The 22,160-nt window shown below is 45.4% G+C and overlaps 1 protein-coding gene and 1 long non-coding RNA gene across 2 annotated transcripts in view; one reads left to right on the forward strand and one right to left on the reverse strand.

Moving 5' to 3' along the window:
- The window catches only part of LOC149450178 (uncharacterized), a 35,294-nt gene extending 27,379 nt beyond the window's left edge, over positions 1–7,915 (reverse strand). Inside the window, exon 1 of the long non-coding RNA XR_016315299.1 lies at positions 7,820–7,915. This is a non-coding gene — a long non-coding RNA (uncharacterized LOC149450178). The remainder of the gene's footprint in view (positions 1–7,819) is intronic.
- LOC149450179 (uncharacterized) overlaps positions 1–21,254 on the forward strand; it is a 28,802-nt gene extending 7,548 nt beyond the window's left edge. The window contains exon 2 of the mRNA XM_089692334.1: positions 20,943–21,254. Within this exon, the coding sequence (XP_089548460.1) occupies positions 20,943–20,950 (8 nt within the window). The 3' untranslated portion in view covers positions 20,951–21,254. The remainder of the gene's footprint in view (positions 1–20,942) is intronic.
- The last annotated feature ends 906 nt before the right edge of the window (positions 21,255–22,160 follow it).

Raw genomic sequence — 22,160 nt, forward strand, 5'->3', positions numbered from 1 at the left:
ACTAGTGTCTAGCTGTGAATGGTCACAGCTAATCACATGCACATGTCATGTGATTAGCTGTGGCCAAATCACAGCTAAGCACAAAAAAAAAAAAAACCTGAATGAATCGATGTCATTCAGGTAAATGCTTGCTTATAGCAAAGTAATTTTTTGCTATAAGCAAATTGTGTAAAAAAAAAAAATACTGATCACTTCCCCAAAGTAGTACAATGTTGCTATGGTAACATTGTACTACTTTGGACATAGTGAAATATAAAAAAAAAACTTAAAAAAAGAAAAAAAATTTAATAAAAAAATAAAAATAAAAAAAAAATATATATAAATTTTTTTTTCACACTGTCACCAGTCAGTGTCCCTGTTCACCGCCATGCCAGTTATATGATGATGCTGTACTGCACTGGTGACAGTATGTAAAAACAAAATAGTGAAAATAATTTTTTTAATTTTTTCATTTTCTGAAAAATTATGACAAAAAAAAATACAACTTCAAAAAACTCACCATGCCTCTTATGAAGTACGTCAGACTGTCTACTTTGCAAAAAGTGGTCATTCGGGCGATATCTGTACTATTCTGACATTCTTGGACCTCAAGAATTTAGATTGGCTGTCAGTACTTCAGGATTGATCGATATTTAGATATATCCCATAGTTTGTGAACTCTATAACTTTCCTACAAACTAAAAAATACATCCTAATTTGGGTTATTTTCACCAAAGACATGTAGCAGAATACATCTCGGCCTAAATTTATGAAGAACAATTATTTATTTGCAAACTTTTATAACAGAATCAAAGAAAAATGTGGGTTTTTTTTCAAAATTTTCGGTCTTTTTTTTAATTTAGCAAAAAATAAAAACCCCAGCGATGATTAAATTCCACCAAAAGAAAGCTCTAGTTGTGTGAAGAAAATCATAAAATTTTAGTTTGGGTACAATGTTGTATGACTGCGCAATTGTCATTCAACATGTGAGCAACAGGAACTTGCTCTAAGAATATACATTAGTCAGTGTGGGCAGCGCTGTTGGATGAGATTTTTCATCCGCAGTTAAAAAAAGAGCATACGGTATATGCCGAAGCATGGGGGCCTGGGGTGGCCAGTGGGTGGATGGCCCCTATGCTTCAGTATATATTTAAAAAAAAAAATTGTTGGCAAAGATTTCTTCATCCACATCGACCGATGTGAATAGAGGAATCTGTTACATAGGATATATACCCAACAAGCGACGTACTGGTACATCACTGGACTTTGAGTGGTTATATCAGGATCCTGGTATAGTTTTTTTCAGCTGGCGATCAGTTTTCCGCTTTCCACGGCCTTCTCAGGCTTTCCCGTGCCATCGGGGGAACCTGAGAATGCAGCCGGTGTTTCTGCAAGCTAACCATAGATTTGACTGGAGACCGGAATGGAGCCAATCATCTCTATAGTCTAAGAAATCGGAAGCTTACCAGCATTTGATCACTTCAGTTTCGCAGGATATAAACAGCGCCATTTGTAAATTGGGAAAGCATCTGATCACACCGATCTTGGTGAGATTAGATAATGTAAGAGCAGAGGAGATATCTAGAGTCTGATAGACCCCAGATTTCTCAAAAATGAATGTATGACAATGTCCATCGCAGTTATAGGGGATATTTGCATTCCCTGACATAGCATTAAAAGTGATAAAAAAAAATGAAAGGGACAGTGTAAAAATAATTTAAAAAATCAAAATAACTTTAAACTCCATTAAAGATTTATTTTTTTCTCCAGAAGTTTCTGGATAAAGACAAAAACATCTTTATTTTTACACAAAGTTGTCACTTAAATGATATATTGCTCACACAAGCCATGGGTATATGTGGAATTACATACCGTATTTTTCGCTCCATAAGACGCACCTGACCATAAGACGCACCTAGGTTTTAGAGGGGAAAAACAAGAAAAAAAAATATTCTGAACCAATGGACTGCAGACACAGTACAGGGGATGACCAGAGACTGCGGACACAGTACAGGAGATGACCAGAGACCAGAGACTGCGGACACAGTACAGGAGATGACCAGAGACTGCGGACACAGTACAGGAGATGACCAGAGACTGCGGACACAGTGCAGGAGATGACCAGAGACTGCGGACACAGTGCAGGAGATGACCAGAGATTGCGGACACAGTGCAGGAGATGACCAGAGACTGCGGACACAGTGCAGGAGATGACCAGAGACTGCGGACACAGTGCAGGGGATGACCAGAGACTGCGGACACAGTGCAGGGGATGACCAGAGACTGCGGACACAGTGCAGGGGATGACCAGAGACTGCAGACACAGTGCAGGGGATGACCAGAGACTGCGGACACAGTGCAGGGGATGACCAGAGACTGCGGACACAGTGCAGGGGATGACCAGAGACTGCGGACACAGTGCAGGGGATGACCAGAGACTGCGGACACAGTGCAGGGGATGACCAGAGACTGCGGACACAGTGCAGGGGATGACCAGAGACTGCGGACACAGTGCAGGGGATGACCAGAGACTGCGGACACAGTACAGGGGATGACCAGAGACTGCGGACACAGTGCAGGGGATGACCAGAGACGGCGGACACAGTGCAGGGGATGACCAAAGACTGCGGACACAGTACAGGGGATGACCAGAGACTACGGACACAGTACAGGAGATGACCAGAGACTACGGACACAGTGCAGGGGATGACCAGAGACTGCGGACACAGTGCAGGGGATGACCAGAGACTGCGGACACAGTGCAGGGGATGACCAGAGACTGCGGACACAGTGCAGGGGATGACCAGAGACTGCGGACACAGTGCAGGGGATGACCAGAGACTGCAGACAGTGCAGGGGATGACCAGAGACTGCAGACAGTGCAGGGGATGACCAGAGACTGCAGACAGTGCAGGGAATGACCAGAGACTGCTAACCTTTGGGGAGGGAGGGGGAGCGGGTACCTGAATTTGACAGGTACCCGCTCCCACTTCCGCGGAGTTGTCCTTCCTTCCTTCTTCCCGGGCCGGCTTCTGTGACAGCCGGGTGCCCACTGCGCATGCGCGAGAAGCGCTGCGCTTTGTGAATGGCCCGGCGCCTTCTGGGACCTGTCATGTGTCTCAGAAGACACCGGATCATTCACAAAGCGCAGCACATGCGCAGTGAGCACCCGGCTGTCACAGAAGCCAGCGCGGGAAGACTGTGCAGCGCTGGAGCGAGGAACAGGTAAGGCCCTGCAGGAGAGAACAGCTGAGCGGCTGGCCCGGTATTCTGACATGGTGGCGGCAGAAATACCGGACCGGCCGCTTTATATTCGCTCCATAAGACGCACTGACATTTTCCCCCCTTTTTTTGGGGGAAAAAAGTGCGTCTTATGGAGCGAAAAATACGGTATATAAAATACATTCTGCTACTTCTCCCGAGTATGGGGGTACCACATGTGAGAGACTTTAGCAGTCTGGCCAAGTACAGGACCCCAAAATCCAATATGCTTCTTCAGGTGTTTAAAGGGCTTTATTTACTCATTACACTTCCTGACTTCCTATCACAATTTAGGAGGCCCTGAAATGCCAGGATAGCACCAATCCTCCCCCCCAATGATCCCTTTTTGGAAAGCAGATACCCTAAGAAATTTGATAAGAAGCATGGTTAGTATTTTGCAGATCTCATTTGTTGCCACAAGTATTTGGAAAATGAAGAAAGAAAACAAAAACATATTTTTTTTGTTTTTTTATATTTCAAAACCTTACGCACTGTCAAGCTTTCAAAGTGGTCATTGGATTTCAGGCTCCTGTATGTGGCTAGGCTCCCAAATGTCTGACACATGTGGTATCCCCATACTCGGTAGAAGTAGCAGAATGTATTTTGGGGTGTACTTCCACATATACCCATGGCTTGTGTGAGCAATATATTATTTGAGTGACTAGTGACTGGTATTTTAGCACCTCAAGAAATGTGATGGGCAGTCAGAAAGTAAAAGCTGTGTAAATTCCATTCTCTATACCATAGTTTGTAGATACTATAACTTTCACATGCACTTTGGTTTGGGTGCCATTATGAAAAGGGTCCTGTGCAAGTTTGTAGCTGTGCGTTCCAGACTCGCAAGTGATAGAGCAGACTGGCATATGGAGATACAGTAAGTGTTCACATAGGATTGCTATTGACAGAAGTTTTTCCCATTGATGTCCGTGGGAGGCGTTTTCCCATAGAAATCCACGGGAGACGTTTTTCCATTGAAGTCCACGGGACGCGATTTCCCATTAAAGTGCACGGGACACGATTTCCCATTAAAATGTACGGGACATGATTTCCCATTAAAGTGCACGGGACACGATTTCCCATTAAAGTGCACAGGGCACGATTTCCCATTAAAGTGCACAGGGCACGATTTCCCATTAACCTCCCTGGCGGTATGATTCTTTCCGATTTTTGGTGCTGAAAGCGGTACCATTATTTTGCATGGAAATATGTAGTTTTTTTATTGTAGGCCTGTAATTTTTAGGAATAACTCACTGAAATCTGTCCGAACAAGAGTCTAGTAAACATCCCGGGTAGGATACAACTTGAAACATGAAATCATAAATTATAATTTAATAAATAATCATAAAAAATAATAATATAATAATAATAATAATAATACATTTAATTCAATAATATAATCAAACCAAAAACACTGAAATGTGAAATATAGCGCTAAGTTCGCACATCGCTGAGCAAAATCGCAAAATCGTTTTCAGTGCAAGTGGTTCTGATTTACTATCGCTGTTCTCTAGCTGATCTAAACCGCTTTTGACCTAAAGGGACACTTTTTGGACGCCATGGACATTTCTCAGTTTCCAGGCAGAAAGAACAGACAAAATGCAGGCAGGGCACAGGACAAAGCATTAGGGACAAGATGTATGTGAAATTGGTTGAGACAGCAATGTTTTACTATGTAAAATGTCAAAAAAAAAAAAGACATTTTTTTAAATTTTTAAATTTCCCGCCGCCAGCGGCGCCCGTACGTCCCGACGTCACAGGGACAGGACACAGAAGGCGGATGCCGGCATCGGCCGGAGAAGATGGCCGGGGACGCTGCAGGGGACACATCGTGGGAGCGCAGGGTAAGGTAAGTGAGGAACACATGCCGGAGCAGCGCCGCATGGTAAGCCCGAGTGAAGCTCGGGGTTAACGTTTCTGGTACTGAAATGTTACCCCGAGCTACACTCGGGAATACCGCCAGGGAGGTTAAAGTGCACGGGGCACGATTTCCCATTAAAGTGCACAGGGCACGATTTCCCATTAAAGTGCACGAGGCACGATTTCCCATTAAAGTGCACGAGGCACGATTTCCCATTAAAGTGCACGGGACACGATTTCCCATTAAAGTGCACAGGGCACGATTTCCCATTAAAGTGCACAGGGCACGATTTCCCATTAAAGTGCACGAGGCACGATTTCCCATTAAAGTGCACGAGGCACGATTTCCCATTAAAGTGCACGGGACACGATTTCCCATTAAAGTGCACAGGGCACGATTTCCCATTAAAGTGCACGAGGCACGATTTCCCATTAAAGTGCACGAGGCACGATTTCCCATTAAAGTGCACGGGACACGATTTCCCATTAAAGTGCACAGGGCACGATTTCCCATTAAAGTGCACGGGACATGATTTCCCATTGAACTGCACGGGGCACGATTTCCCATTAAACTGCATGAGGTGTGATCTCCCATTGAAGTGCACGGGTCGCGATTTATCACTGAAGTCTATGAGGTGCAATTTCCCATTGAAGTCTACAGGGCGTGATTTCCCTCTGAAGTCTACAGGGCGGGATTTCCCATTGAAGTCAATGCAAAGCAGTGTGTGAACCCAGGTGCCAGGAAGCAATTTCTAATCCTGGGCCTGGGATTTGTTGAGCCCTGTGCAAATGAAAATCTTATATCTCCAGGGCTTTTTTTTCTCAGAGAACAGGTGCAGGAACTCAAATCATCGAGTGGGTGTGGCCTAATTTTACAGTGGGAGTTAAAGAGACATTGTTACACCAATGATCTCTGTATGCTATACTGCAGGGGTTTAAATTTTGAGTCCAGACCTACTAGCCGGTCACAAAACGTACTCGTCACCAGTTGCCCCACCCAACCTTGCCCAGGCCCACCTCCAACCCCACCCCTGGCCCACCCCCAACCACACCCCCTTAAAGCTTAAGAAATTACATTTTTCTTTAGAATAAATAGTCTGAAATATAAAACTGTATACAGTAATGTATATCCCAGCTCCCCTGTACTCCATTATAGTGATATGACGTGTATACAGTAATGTATATCCCAGCTCCCCTGTACTCCATTATAGTGATATGATGTGTATACAGTAATGTATATCCCCCTCCCCTGTACTCCATTATAGTGATAGGACATGTATACAGTAATGTATATCCCCCCTCCCCTGTACTCCATTATAGTGATATGACGTGTATACAGTAATGTATATCCCCCTCCCCTGTACTCCATTATAGTGATATGACATGTATACAGTAATGTATATCCCCCCTCCCCTGTACTCCATTATAGTGATATGACATGTATACAGTAATGTATATCCCCCTCCCCTGTACTCCATTATTGCGATATGACATGTATACAGTAATGTATATCCCCCCTCCCATGTACTCCATTATAGTGATATGACATGTATACAGTAATGTATATCCCCCCTCCCCTGTACTCCATGACTAGAGCACCAGAGATAGGTCATCCAAATTCCCCCCTTACTATACTTAAATAAAAACCATGACACCAATTTTGGAGTAAATGGCCAACATGGCCTTTTATTAACAAACATTTTTTTTTAACACCAACCATTCCTTATAACAGAAACATACAGAATTGTTGTTGTTGGTCTTCGAAGGCACCCCACAAAAATGATCTGAAATGCACCTGCGGACAACCATATTACACAAAGGCCTCCAGCCGCAACCAACCAGCTCGGAGACAACCATACCGTCCGCAGTGCAGCACCACCACCTTCCAGTTAAACCTTGGTTAACTGGAATGTCCCCGGGCACACCATACCACCGATGGGTCCCACACCATTATCTGTACCTCCAAGATAAGAACCGCCTCCAAGACCAACAACCGCCCAAGACCGAAACAACCCCCTGTCCCCCGAGAGGAACACAAAACTCCCTATAACAGGGGAGGGCGGGAGGGAATCTCACTCACCAACGTCCAGGTCCGAAATGATGCCTCCCCCCCCTGGGACACCCCACCCTAAGGTGCGGCAGAGCCCACCCACGCTCTCTCTCCACCAACCAGCACACCCATCTATCCTTTTCCACACCCCCCTGGCACATCATTAACCCTTTCTTATTCTCCTTCCCACTCTAGGCCTAGTCATGCCTGCCCTGCGCTAATTTTCCTTTCCTTTTTTCGCTACGGGCATTACTTTATTGCGATATGACATGTATACAGTAATGTATATCCCCCCTCCCATGTACTCCATTATAGTGATATGACATGTATACAGTAATGTATATCCCCCCTCCCCTGTACTCCGTTATAGTGATATGACATGTATACAGTAATGTATATCCCCCTCCCCTGTACTCCATTATTGCGATATGACATGTATACAGTAATGTATATCCCCCCTCCCATGTACTCCATTATAGTGATATGACATGTATACAGTAATGTATATCCCCCCTCCCCTGTACTCCATTATAGTGATATGACATGTATACAGTAATGTATATCCCCCTCCCCTGTACTCCATTATAGTGATATGACATGTATACAGTAATGTATATCCCAGCTCCCCTGTACTCCATTCTAGTGATAGGACATGTTGTATACAGTACTTACTGTCCCCCCGAGTCCCCCGCGGCGGTGGAGAGGGTGTCTCCTCTCAGCGGAGGAGAGCGGACCTCTCCTGCACTTGTCCCCTCGGCGGTGGTGCCGTAGAAGCCGGAAACCGGAAGTTGGAAACCGGAAATCAGCTTCACAATGAGGCTTGGAGCGCAGGTGCAGTCACTCCAAGCTTCATCTGTGCTGACCACTCACAGCCGCTCGCCACAGAGGAATTTCTCCTCGCATTTGGCGAGTGGCTTTTTCAATCTCTGCTATACTGTATGTATGCTGTCCCTGCCTACCAAGTAAAAATCTTCCCCAGTGAAAACTTTACAACTTTTATTCCCTAAAAAAGCAAAACCCATCACTCACCTATGCACCTCCTATTCAGGGGTGGACTGACCATTTGGAAACCCCTTGAGATGCCTCTGGTACCTTTTTCATAGGCTTTTTTTGAGTTTGGGCAAGGACACAGGGGCCCCATGATCCCCTATTGCCCGGGGGGCCCCATGAGTTCTCAGTCTGCCCCTGCTCCTACCCACTGCTCACCTCTCCCCCATGTCCAAAGCTCTCCTCTGTACCACTGTTCAAAGCTCACACCTGTCCACAGCTCACCCCTGTATCCCTCTCCAAAGCTCACCTCTATATCTCTGTCCAAAGCTCACCCCTGTACCCCAGCCCACAGCTCACTTCTGTACCCTTCTCCAAAGCTTACCTCTGTATCCCTGCCCACAGCTCACCCCTGTACCATGACCACAGTTCAGTTCTGTACTCCCTCTCCAAAGCTCACCTCTGTACCCTTGCCAAAGCTCACCCCATACTCTGTCCACAGTTGAACTCTGTACCCTACCCACGGCTCAACTCTGTACCCCTATCTACGGCTCACCCCTGTACTCTGCCTGCAGCTCACCCCTCTACCCCTGTCCACTCCTCACCCCTCTACCCCTGTCCACCTCTCACCCTAGTACCCTGCCCATAGTTTACCTCTGTAACCTGCCCTCAGCTCACTTCAGTACCCCTGTCCACCTCTCACCCCAGTACCCTGGCTGCAGCTCACCTCTGTATTCCTCTCCAAAGCTTACCTCTGTACCCCTGCCACAGCTCACCCCTGTACCCTACCCACAGTTCACCTCTGTACCCCTTTCCATCGCTCGCCCCTGTACCCTGCTCGCAGCTCACATCTTTACCTCTGTCCACCTCTCACTCCTGTACCCTGCTCGCATCTCACATCTTTACCCCTGTCCACCGCTCACCCCTGTACCCTGCCCGCAGCTCACCCCAGTACCTCTGTCCACCTCTCACCCCAGTACCCTTCCCGCAGCTCACCTCAATACCCTGGCTGCAGCTCACCTCTGTACTCCTCTCCAAAGCTCACCTCTGTACCCCGCCCACAGTTCACCTCTGTACCCCTTTCCATCACTCACCCCTGTACCCTGCTCGCAGCTCACATCTTTACCCCTGTCCACCGCTCACCTTTGTACCCTGCCCCCAGCTCACTCCTGTACCCTGCCAGCAGATCACCCCTGTACCCTACTCGCAGCTCACCCCAGTACCTTGCCCAAAGTTCACACCCTGTACTCCTCTCCAAAACTCATTTCTGCACCCACCAGCAACAGAAGAATTTACTTTCATGCTAAAATAAATATTAAAGTTAAACTTTCACCAGTACTCATCTCTGCCCTCCACTCTTTTCTCATCAATTCTTACTTCTGCACCCCCCACCTAATCTGCCCACACATTAAAAGGAAGGGAGAGCTAGAATAGAATTGCCAGGTTTATTAGATGATAAGCTGGAGGGTGGAGCTGATAAGGGCAGGATGGCTTACTAGCTGATGAGCGGGAGGGGGGGCAGAAAGTGGCAGCGCCTCGTGTGTGGACACTGCACCCTCCCCATTCAGAGGTGCAGAGATAAAGAGGCTAGTTAGAGCTGAAGCTGCAAGTGCTTAAGTCACTGGAATGAATGATGTGAGTGCCGTGCATTCTTTCTGCACTGTGTGCAAGGGCAGGGAGAGCTGTAGAGAGCCGCCCGCTGGGTTAGCTCAGCTATGCTGTCACAGGGGAGCCGGGCAGTAGATAGTGGTGAGCACAGGGCTAGCGTTGGAAGTAGCAGAATGCCATTCCGCCATGTTCCAGCTGAAAAAAAACCCTGAATATCTCACTTTACTAGTTTCTTCCCCGGCCAGGAACACCAGGACTGGGAAATGACATTTTACATGCCACTTCTGGGTCATTAACAGAAATGGAAGATCCATTTACTGATCTTCCTCCCATCTATCCAGCGGCACACAGCATGCTGGTTCTGGGTTCGCCGATGGGCGTAGAACCTGGAAATCCAGTGAAAGGAGGTGCTAAGATTGCTGGTGGGGGGATATCAAAAGAGAAGATTTATAGCCACCTTTTAGGAATAGTTCACCTTTCCGCCAAATCTATCAATGCATATGTTCACTTTCCACAAAAAATAAATAATATATATGCATATATTTTTTAATACATTTCTATGGTTTTCATTTTTTTTTACTCTTTTTCTATTTAAAAAAAAAAAAAAAGGATCGTGATTAGCCGGCTCTAAGGGGAGGAAGAGGCCAGATTTATTTATTTTAAGCATCTTTCAAAAAAGAGAAAGGAGCATGATTGGCCAACTATAAAGGGAAGGATGAAGAGGAAAGATTCTTTTTTGTGACACTAAATGATATCTTTATTTTTCAAAATAATCCGTACACATCTATTTCCTAATATCTGTATAATCTATTATTCTGCCTATGTCTAACATCCTCTGTGAGCTCCAAAACATCTCCTTTTCCCTCTCACTGTTTTTGAAAAGAACATGTGAGGTGAGACCAGCATTTTCCGAGATATGTGGAATCGATCTGGCAGAAGTGTTTGAGTGTAACTAGTTTTTTTACATGTTTTTTACTAAATTTTCTAAACGTTTTATTTTTCTATCACATAGGGACAAAAGATCCCTATGTGATGCATTTTTGGTGACAGGTTCTCTTTAATGAGACATTAGGGTCTAAAAAATCCCTGATGTCTCACCTGCGCTTCAATGAAAATAATAGAGTGCAGACTGCACTTAATTAGTTTCTTCACCAGCCATACTGGCTGGTGAAAGTGACATTTTATATGTCGCTTCTGTGTCATTTACAGGAAGGGGAGATCAACAAGCATTCTGTTAGGACTTGGGTCTGAGACTGCGACTTCTGTGATGTCCGACTGTGGCTCTTCTTGCTGTGCTACCCGAGATGTTGGACAGGTTCCTGATCCTATGGACAACCTTGCCTTGCAACTTGTTTCTGGGGAACCTTGCACTCCTTTCTCTACCCACGGACTTCCTGATTTAAGCCATATCCCTGCACTTTCCATTAGCCAGATTGTTGTGCTCTTCTCCAGCCCGTATGTTGCTCCTTTCACTACTGTTGTCTTCTGTATCTTCACTAACACTCGTTACTGACCTTGGCTTGTATATCAACTTCACTTCTGCTTGATCCCAAACTGAAACCATTCATTATCGACCTTTGGCTTATTGCTCGACTTCGCTTCCACTTAATCCCAACCCTAAACCACTTGTTACTGACCATTGGCTTGTTTACTGACTAGCTTTCTGCTTGATCCCTACCTGCTACATCTGCTACCAGACTCCGGCTTAATCACCTCCTGGTGGGGTGATTCTGAGGAGCACGAGCTTGCACTAGCATGCAGCAAATACTATCTCCACAATCACACGTATATTAAAATTAAGGGAAACCCTACTGGAAAATTTAAAAAACAACATCAGAATTTAGTTATGGGGATATGGGGAGTGGGAATCCTAGATGAGAAGGAAGCAAAATATCTTATTCCTTCCAAATGTAAAATCCCAGTGTTCTATTATCTGCCAAAAATCCATAGGAGTTTAAATCAACCTCCTGGGAGACCCATTGTCAATGGGATAGGGTCCATACATTCCCGGATTGGAGAGTATATAGATTTATTTTTGCAGCCTTTTGTAAAACAAATGCCTGCCTATTTGAAGGATGGACAGGATATCACTGAATTGATTGAGAATATAGAGGTCACACAGAATACCATACTAGTTACTATTGATGTAAATTCATTATATACTAGCATCAGACATGAAGAGGGTATTGGAGCAGCTAAATGGGCTGTAAAGAATACACTGAGATCCACAGGAGGCAGAGGAAATTCATCATTCAATTACTAGAGTTCGGCATGCTTAACAATTATTTCTGGTATGCAGGAGATTTTTGTCCAGAAAAAGCGTGGCAATGGGCGCAAAATTTGCACCTAGCCTAGCAAATATTTTCATGGTGAGATGGGAACATGAAGAAATTGTTGGGAAGGTATGAAAAGGGTTAAGAACATGGAAGAGATTTATAGATGATATCCTGGTGATATGGAGCCACTACAGGTTTTTTTTTAAAACACATAGAAAATAATCCACACGGATTGGGTTTTTCCCAGACTATAAATGTTGAATCAGTAAATTTTCTAGATTTATGTATTTTTAAAGATAATGAGAGATTATATACAAAAACATACTTTAAGGAGACAGATAGGAATGAATACACTTCTACCTCCAGTTGTCACCATCCACAATGGATTCAAGGGATACCGAAGGGGCAGTTTAGTTGCATAAGGAGAAATTGTTCGAGGGTTACGGATTATATTGATCAATCTGAACTGATTAATCACTTGCCTACCAGGCACTTATACCCCTTTCTTTACCAGGCCAATTTTCAGCTTTCAGTGCTGTCGCACTTTGATTGACAATTTCGCGGTCATGCAAGATTGTACCCATATGAAATTTTTATAATTTTTTTCTCACAAATAGAGCTTTCTTTTGGTGGTATTTAATCGCCGCTGGGCACTTTATTTTTTGAGCTATAAACAAAAAAATTGCAAAAATTAAAAAAAAAAAGTTTCTTTGTTTCTATTATAAAATTTTTCAAACAGGTAATTTTTCTCCTTCACTGATGTGCGTTGATGAGGCAGCACTGATGGGCACTGATAGGCGGCACTGATGGGCACTGATAGGCAGCACTGAAGGGCACTGATAGGCAGCACTGATAGGCAGCACTAATGAGGTGTCACGGATAGGTGGCACTGATAGGCGACACTAGTGATGGGTACTGATAGACAGCACTGATAGGTGGCACTGACTGGCGGCACTGACTGGTGCCACTGACTGGCAGCAATGCTGGGCTGCACTGATGGGCACTAGTGGGCACAGGTGGGTGGCACTGGTGGGCACAGGTGGGTGGGCACAGGTAGGTGGCACTTCTGGGCACACTTGTGTGACACTGCTGGGTGGCACAGGTGGGTGCACTGCTGGTCACAGGTGGATGCACTGCTGGGCACCGGTGGGCGGAGCTAGTAGGCACACTGCTGGGCACAGGTGGGCGGAGTTAGTGGGCGCACTGCTGGGCACAGGTGGGCAGAACTTGTGGGTGGCACTGCTGGGCACCGATCATCAGGGCATTGATCATCAGTGCCCTGCTGATCGGTGCCAATCCCTGCTCTAACAACTGCCGGTTCTCGGCAGTACTTTCCTCACGATCTGACAGCGTGAGGAAAGTGCAGCCGAGAACCGGCAATTGCATTTCCCGGTGATCAGCGTGTCATTGGACACGGCTGATCACGTGGTAAAAGGCCGCTGTGATTGGCCTTTTACCACATCACGTGATCAGCTGTGTCCGTAGGACGTAGCGATCACGGAGATCGCCGGGTGCGCCCCCAGGGGCGTGCAGGAGAGCGCGTTCTGGGAGGGCATCATATGACGCCCACCGAGAACTGGCCGGCCGCAGTGCAGCCGTCATTCAGCTATCTGCGGTCGGCAAATAGTTAAACAAAGGTTTGTACAAAAAGGGTATGATGCAGGTAGATTGGAAAACCTGAGATTTGAAATCAGTAAAGAATACATGGGAAACAGAAAGATAAAAACACTAAAAGAAATGAGACCTAAAAAAGAAGATAAGAAGCTGGAATTTGCTTTTATTTCCAATATGGAGATGGAGAGGATGATGTGTAAGTATTGGCCTATATTAAAAAGGGATAACATTTTGGGCCCATTGTTACTGTCAGGGATCGTCCCCTCGCCGACGCACATCTATGCGCTGGGGCCGGATCCCTGTCAGCCATGGCGGTGTGCGTTCTAATGTGCAGGAGCGTGCGGTTAGGCGCATGGGCACCGGCGTGCACGTCATCGCAAGGCGAGTTATTTAAATCGCCAACACACTTTAGCCTATGCCTTCTGGTCTACAACGTCCTGTACTCCATAACCTGATTATGTTGCTGTATCTGATCTGACCCTGACTAAGAAAGAACTCCGCTTGCACTGACCTGGCTTATCCTTGACTATCCGCTTGCCTGCTCCCTTGTACCTGATCTGCTTGGTCCTACCTGGCCTGTATCCTGGTTACCGCCATACCTACCTGCTGCTGCACCTACGTTCCTGCATCCGCACTTGGCCTGTATCCTGGTTGCCGCCATACCTACCTACTGCTGCACCTAAGTTCCTGCATCCACACCTGGCCTGTATCCTGGTTGCTGCCATACCTACCTGCTGCTGCACCTACGTTCCTGCAACCGCACCTGGCCTGTATCCTGGTTGCCGCCATACCTACCTGCTGCTGCACCTATGCTCCTGCACCCGCACCTGGCCTGCTCCTGGGTCATCACCTGCCTATAGTCATCTCAAGACCCACCAGGCACTCAAACCACTCCTGGCTTGGTGCCCTCTGTCCTCACTATCAGGGGCTCCAAGCGGGCGTAGTAAGAGGATGCCCTCCTTTCCACGTCAGGCTCCCCAACCAGGTACGTGACAGTACCAGAAGGCCATGTCGGAGCCTGAGAGAGGGGCCTCTCCTCTAGAAGAAATCTGTCAGCACATTGCGGCACTGACACAAGCCGTCAAGGGCCTGCAAGAGGGATATAACCGATTTGAAAATCATTTTCAGACCCTACTTTCTGCCAGCGCCACAGCGACATCTGCTCCAACTGTCGCTTCAGGAGCTATGATGAACCCTGCAGTGATGCTGCTGCCCCCAGAGCCAAGGGTCCCCACACCCGAAAGGTTTTCTGGTGATCGCAACAAATTCAGGGCATTACGCAACGCATGTGAACTGTATTTTGCATTACAACCTCGCACCTTTTCATTAGAGGAAACCAATGTGGGGTTCGTGATATCATTCCTCCAGGGAGAACCACAAGCATGGGCTCACCATCTGCTGGAAAAGGAAGACGTCAAGTTAGTTTCCTTAAATCGCTTCTTTGAGGCTATGGCTCAGCTCTATGATGATCCCCAGCAATCTGCATCAGCAGAAGCAGCTCTCCATTCCCTTCAGCAGGGCAGCTGAGGACTATGTGACGGAGTTTAGGCGCTGGAGCGCCGATACCAATTGGAACGATGCTGCCCTACGCTATCAGTTCCGTTTAGGCCTTGCTGAACCCCTTAAAGATGAGCTAGCCCATGTAGGGGTACCAAACACGCTGGAAGAACTCATTAATCTTGCTATCCAGATTGACCACCGGCTTAGGGAACGAAGACTGGAAAGGTCTGCCAGCCAAGTCTGCCCTATGTGGATGCTATCCAGGGCACCATCTCCAGCAAACATGGTACCAACTAATCCTACCACACCCAGTGTTGAAGAATCCGAACAAATGCAAATAGGGTTGCTACGAACCTCACTTACTCCGGAAGAACGCCAACGCAGCCGACAGGGTAACCTGTGCCTCTATTATTGAGAACCCAGCCATTATGTACGAAATTGTCCCGCAAAGCTGAGGAAGTCTCTGACTACCCTGCCTGCTAAACTACCATCTGCAACCATCAACCCTGCTCACAATGCCATTTCTGTCTTATTCCAGCTTCTGGGAAGAACCCTGCCAGTGTCTGCTATCATTGGCCTGCAGCTGCTTTATTGACTCAGCTTTCGCCCTGCAACATCAGATACCCTTAAAAGCCAAAACGCAGAGACTGACAGTATACTTGGCTGACAGATCCAACATTAAATCTGGGGCAGTCACCTAGGAGACCATTCTGCTACCCACTGTAATACCTCCATCTGGCCACAAGGAACTACTATGCCTGGATGTTATTGCATCACTACTGTTTCCAGTTATCTTGGGAATCCCATGGTTACAGGCCCACAACCCCAGCGTGAATTGGGTATCTGGTGAAGTGGACTTTAAATCGGCCTACTGCCACAAGCATTGCTTACCTTAACTTCCTGCTCAATCTGTGCCCCTACTGTGTATGGACATTGATGATGAGGTATGCCAAATCGTTCCTGCAGCCTACCATGACTTCCTCAATGTTTTTAGTAAATGTGGTGCAGACACCCTTCCACCCCACAGACCCTACGACTGCCTAATTTAACTGCTACCCGGGGCCGAAATTCCCTTTGGTCGGATCTTCCCACTTTCAGAGCGTGGGTTGGAGGCACTGAAAGACTACATTGATGATAATCTAAACAAGGAGTTCATCCACCCCTCCACCTCCCCAGCAAGAGCAAGTATCTTCTTTGTAGAAAAAAAAGATCATTCCCTCCGCCCATGTGTAGACTACAGCAAGTTGAACAATATTACGGTTAAAAACAGATATCCCCTGCCATGCCATTAGTCCCAGAATTATTCCAAAGACTCAGGTCCGCAACTGTAATTACCAAGTTGGACTTAAGAGGGGCATACAATCTCGTACGAATCCGGGAGGGAGATGAGTGGAAGACAGTCGTCTGTATCAGATTTGGGCAGTTTGAGTACCTAGTCATGCTCTTTGAACTATGTAATGCCCCTGCAACCTTTCAGCACCTGGTAAATGACATTTTCAGAGACTTCTTAGATAATTTTGTGATAGTCTACCTGGATGACATTCTGATTTTTTCCACATCTATTGAACTTCACCGAGGACATGTGCAGAAGGTCCTTGGTCGCCTCAGACTACACAGACTATATGCAAAGCCTGAAAAATGCGAGTTTGAACGCCAGAGCATTCAATTCCTAGGATTAATTATATCCACTGAAGGCTTTAGGATGGATTCCCAGAAAGTCTCTGCCATCCTGAAATGGCCTGCACCATCTTAAAAAAAGGAATACAACGTTTCATAGGTTTCGCAAACTGACCAAACAAGGGGTCTGAATCTGTTGGACACCAGAAGCTCAAAGCGCTTTTGACTCATTAAACAGACTATTTACTTCAGCACCCATACTAAACCATCCAGATCCAGCACTACCCTTTGTGGTAGAGGTAGATGCCTCAGAGAATGCTGTTGGGGCTGTCCTATCACAGCGGCAAGGCCTGAAACTCTTACTTCATCCAGTTGCCTTTTTTTCCCGTAAGCTATCCCTTGCGGAGAGAAACTATGATGTAGGGGATCGAAAATTACTTTCCATCAAGTCAGCCTTGGAGGAAAGGAGGTACCTTTTAGAGGGAGCAGCACACCCCATTTTGATCTATACCGATCACAAGAATCTGGAGTACCTGAATACTGCGAGATGTCTAAAACCCCGACAAGCTAGGTGGGCACTTTTTTTCACCAGGTTTATATTTCACATTACCTACAGACCAGTCTCTAAGAATATCAAGCCCGATGCCCTGTCTAGGATGTTCAATGATCCTAAGGATCCTCCTACCCCTGATACGGTGCTCTCAGCAGGCAACTTCTGTCTTTTACAAACAGACATTTTTTTACAAATTCAGCAGGCATCTTTAGGGGCTCCTTCCCCACCAGGAGTAACTCTATACATTAGAGAAGGTTTACTCTGGTCAGGAGACAAGATCTTTGCACCAGAAAGTATCCGATTGGTAATTTTGGGGCTATATCATGACCATCCCCTGGCAGGACATTTTGGGGTCCACAAGACTTTAGACCTAGTGCTGCCCCTGTTCTGATGGCCTGATTGGGAGAAGGACTGCAAGGCTTATGTAAATTCCTGCCCCACATGTATATGTAACAAGGGCAACAGAAGCAAGACCTGGGGATTACTGAGGCCCCTACCAGTCCCTGTTCGACCTTGGGAAATTATCTCAATGGATTTCATTGTAGAACTGCCACCATCAGAGGGATGTTCGGCCATTTTTGTTGTAGTGGATCATTTTTCTAAAATGGCCCATTTTATTGCCATGAAGGGAGTACCTTCTGCAGCTGAGACTGCCCAAATCTTCATAAGAGAGGTGGTGAGGCTCCATGGTGTTCCAGGGAACATTGTCTTGGATCGAGGGGTACAATTCACTTCAAAATTCTGGAAAGCACTCTGTGAGAAGCTGAAAATGGGACTCTCTCTTCCACTTATCACCCTCAGACCAACAGGCAAACGGAAAGAACCAACCAGACCTTGGTACAATACATTGGCTGTTTTACGTAATTTTCCCAAGATGACTGGGTATCACTTTTACCCTTGGCCGAGTTTGTATATAGTAATTCAAAACACTCGGCCACGAAACAGTCCCCCTTTTTCTCTAATTATGGATTTCATCCTGTGTTTCTATACAATATAGTGCCTGAATCATCAATTCCAGCGGTCCAAAACACTTTTGAATTCCTTCAGCAAAACAACAAGGTTCTACAGGAGAAAATCACAAAAGTTCAACGGGACAATAAAAGATTCTTTGACAGGAAAAGGAAGGGGGACCTGGTCCTGGAACCTGGTGAGGAAGTATGGTCGTCAACAGCCAATTTAAAATTCACTTATCCCTCAAAGAAGCTAGGTCCCAAGTTCATTTGACCCTTCCCAGTAAAAAGAAAGATTAATGACGTAGCATACGAGCTTACATTATCGGAATCACTAAGGATTCACCCGGTATTCCACGTATCACTGCTCAAAACCTCTGTCTCTATCCCTTTTCCTGGCCAGGAATTGGGGCCACCTGAGCCACTGATCGTCAATGGCGAAGAGGAATATGAGGTAGAGACAATTATTGACTGTAGAAAGAGGAGGAACCAGCTCCAATATTTAATTAAATGGAAACAATATGGATCTGAAGACAATTCATGGGAATTGGAATCCAACATCCACAGTAAAGACTTAATCTTGGCAATCAGACACAGGCATCCAGAGAAAATGGCCCAGTTGGGCATCTGGAGGCTGCCCTTGGGGGGGGGGGCACTGTCAGGGATCGTCCCCTCGCCGATGCAAATCTATGCGCCTGCGCTGGATCCCTGTCAGCTGTGGCAGTGCTCATGGGAGCGTGCGGTTACACGCATGCGTACTGGCGTGCACGTCATCGCAAGGCTGGCTATTTAAATCACCAACACACTTTAGCCTATGCCTTCTGGTCTACAACATCCTGTACTCCATAACCTGATTCTGTTGCCTGTATCTAATCTGACCCTGACTAAGAAAGAACTCCGCTTGCACCGACCTGGCTTATCCCTGATTATCCGCTTGCCTGCTCCCTTGTACCTGATCTGCCCGGCTTGTCTGACGCTGCTGCATCTACATTCCTGTATCCGTACCTGGCCTGTATCCTGGTTACCGCCATACCTACCTGCTGCTGAAACTACGTTCCTGCATCTGCACCTGGCCTGTATCCTGGTTGCCCCTATACCTACCTGCTGCTGCACTTACACTCCTGCACCCGCACCTGGCCTGCACCTGGAGGTCTTCCGAGTCATCACCTGCCTACAGTCATCTCAAGACCCACCAGGCACTCATGCCACTCCTGGCTTGGTGCCCTCTGTCCCCACTATCAGGGGCTCTGAGCTGGAGTAGTAAGAGGACACCATCCTCTCCCCGTCAGGCTCCCCAACCAGGTACGTGACAGTTACCAAATAAACCTGGGTTTATATATTGAAAGGCATCGAATCTACAGACCAAGCTGGTTAAAAATATAATTTCCCCTCCAAGGAAAAATCCAATTAAGATGTTTGATCTCAAAGGGTTTTTCCCATGTAAAAAGTGTAATATTTGTAAAACAACAGGGATGAAAACTAGGAAAATAGAGAGCTTTATGTCACAGGTTACGACAAAAGAATTTAAGATTTATTAGTTCATAACATGCACTACCCCTTATGTGACCTATTTATTGGAAACTTCATGTAAACTTCAATATGTAAGCAGAACGACTAGGTCACTGTATAAAAGACTCAAAGAACATGTCTCTAATATAAAGAAGGGAAGAAGGACCATAATTTGTCCAGGCATTTTAGAGACGTCCACAAATGTGATCCAACACAATAACGATTTTGTGGAATAGATAAAGTGGAGGGACACTGGAGAGGAAGTAACAAAATTACAGAAATCTCTAGAAATGAAATGTTTTGGATTTTCCAAATGGACACTTTGAAACCTAAAGGTCTGAATGTTGATCTGGACCTTTATTGTTTTATTTCAGACACATAAATAGTTTTATTATATATTATATTAAATAGGGATTTAAGTCTAAATTTTATAGTTGTCCACGTCCCATCTCCCATACCCAGCTCTGGGATATTATCATACTGGTGGAGTGTAATGGTAATTACTATTTATATTCTAGATGGGCTTTTAGCTCAGTACAGAGATACAGTTTGGATGACGAGTTCTATTAGTTTCTAGTCTATTTTAGAATAGATATTTAGGGGATTAGGAGTAGTTGCCTTTCCTCTGGATTTTAGGTATTTTAGATGAACTTTTGGTATTTTAATACATGGTAATTGGGTTTTATTATAACTGTGTCTAGGTACCTTATTTGTATTTTTAAACTCATTAATTTTTAACCAAAATTGTATAGTTTTATATAGGGGTAAAATATTCCAATTTATTTGTCCACTAATAGATTTACGAGGTATAATATGCTATGGGGATTATTTATAGGATTAATTTGCATATAGTGTTCTGGATATTGTATATTAATAACAATTAATTAATTTATTTATATTTATTTATGAGATAGTTGGGAGATTTTTTTTTAATTATGTATTTATTATTATTTATCTATTTATCCAATATTTATTTGAATAGTGGATGGATAGTGCATATACAATTTAGATGGCGTTGCATGTAATATTATGCATTGCTGCTATTGTATGTAAGAAGTATATATGTGCTGGTATAGAGTGTTATGCCAGTTATGCCCCCCTGATATGTTTATAGAGCATTATACATACTTGCATTTATATACTGGCCCATTTGAGTTGGTGGTTTTCATTTATTTTATCAGTGGCCTAATACCCTATTTCAAGATGGCGCTATCGGTCTGTGCTAAGGGGAGGAGTAAGAGTATATAAGTGGCCGCCGGTCTGATGTACACACCCTTTGTGAAGAAGTCGGAAGTGACGAAACACATCAAGGACTTGACGACGGACATAGACATAGACCGGAAGTTGCAGAGTGGCCAACTTGATTGAGGTTTATTCACTGATTGCTGTTTTTTCTGAGGATTCATGTTCCCCACAATGGAGGATAATGCGTTTTACTACTGTTTTAATTGTAAGCATAACTTTAATAAACCAGACCCTTTTTCTAAGACTTACTACACTATAAGGATCTTGTTTTTTAACCCATGTCGTGATGCCATATGGAGATTGAACAGGGCAAGGATTATCAGATGAGGAGAGCCATTATACTTGTGGAAGTGTTTAGTCCGGTAAGGTGCATGGTGTGTAAGGTGACGGGGAGTGGATTCACATTACACTAATGCCGTGAAAAATAAGGGGAGCACTTTTTGGTATCCCAAAGGATATTGCATTATTATATGTTTTTTGTCGGAGGTAATACCGATGGGAAACAAGGACGGCGTGGAGCACCAGTTTTTGTGGATTATTATGAGATTGAAAGTCGTTTACAAGTTTTGATAGGGTAAGGGTGTTTAATATAAGTAGTAATAAAGTGCAGCGCTAGAAAAATAGATGAGATTATAGTCCCAAAAAAGGTTCAATATAGAGCAATATTGTGAATCGTGCCAGTGAGCGTATCTTTATCTTGTGATGATCCGTGTAAATGATAAAGTTATGCGCTTACCAGAAGCGCATAGGTAATGCACATTGATACCTCAAATTGGTGAGGTATGCGTCTGGGACATCCGTCTCCCATAGGGCAGCTCCGCAGTGGTTGGTGTCTGCTCCAGAGGTCTCCTATATGGGTCAGCGGGGTCAAGCCACCTGGTTACAGGAATTCCCCCCCTCTGGATGTTGAAGAGCTTCCCAGGTTCTGCATACTCAAAAGGCTCCGTGTCAGGAGCCATAGAAAATGCTCATAGCGTAATATTGCCAGAAAACAAGGTTCAAAGTAAAATGATGAAAAGGTAAAAACAGGTACACTGACCAGTAATGTGGGTGACCACCGGACCTGTATAAGGCTCCGGTGGTTTAAAACGGAGCAGATACCAACCACTGCGGAGCTGCCCTATGGGAGACGGATGTCCCAGACGCATACCTCA

This window comes from Staurois parvus, unplaced genomic scaffold (genome assembly GCF_062004578.1).
Source record: "Staurois parvus isolate SC_StPar_1 unplaced genomic scaffold, SC_StPar_1.0 ptg000581l, whole genome shotgun sequence".
In the NCBI taxonomy this organism is placed as follows: domain Eukaryota; kingdom Metazoa; phylum Chordata; class Amphibia; order Anura; family Ranidae; genus Staurois; species Staurois parvus.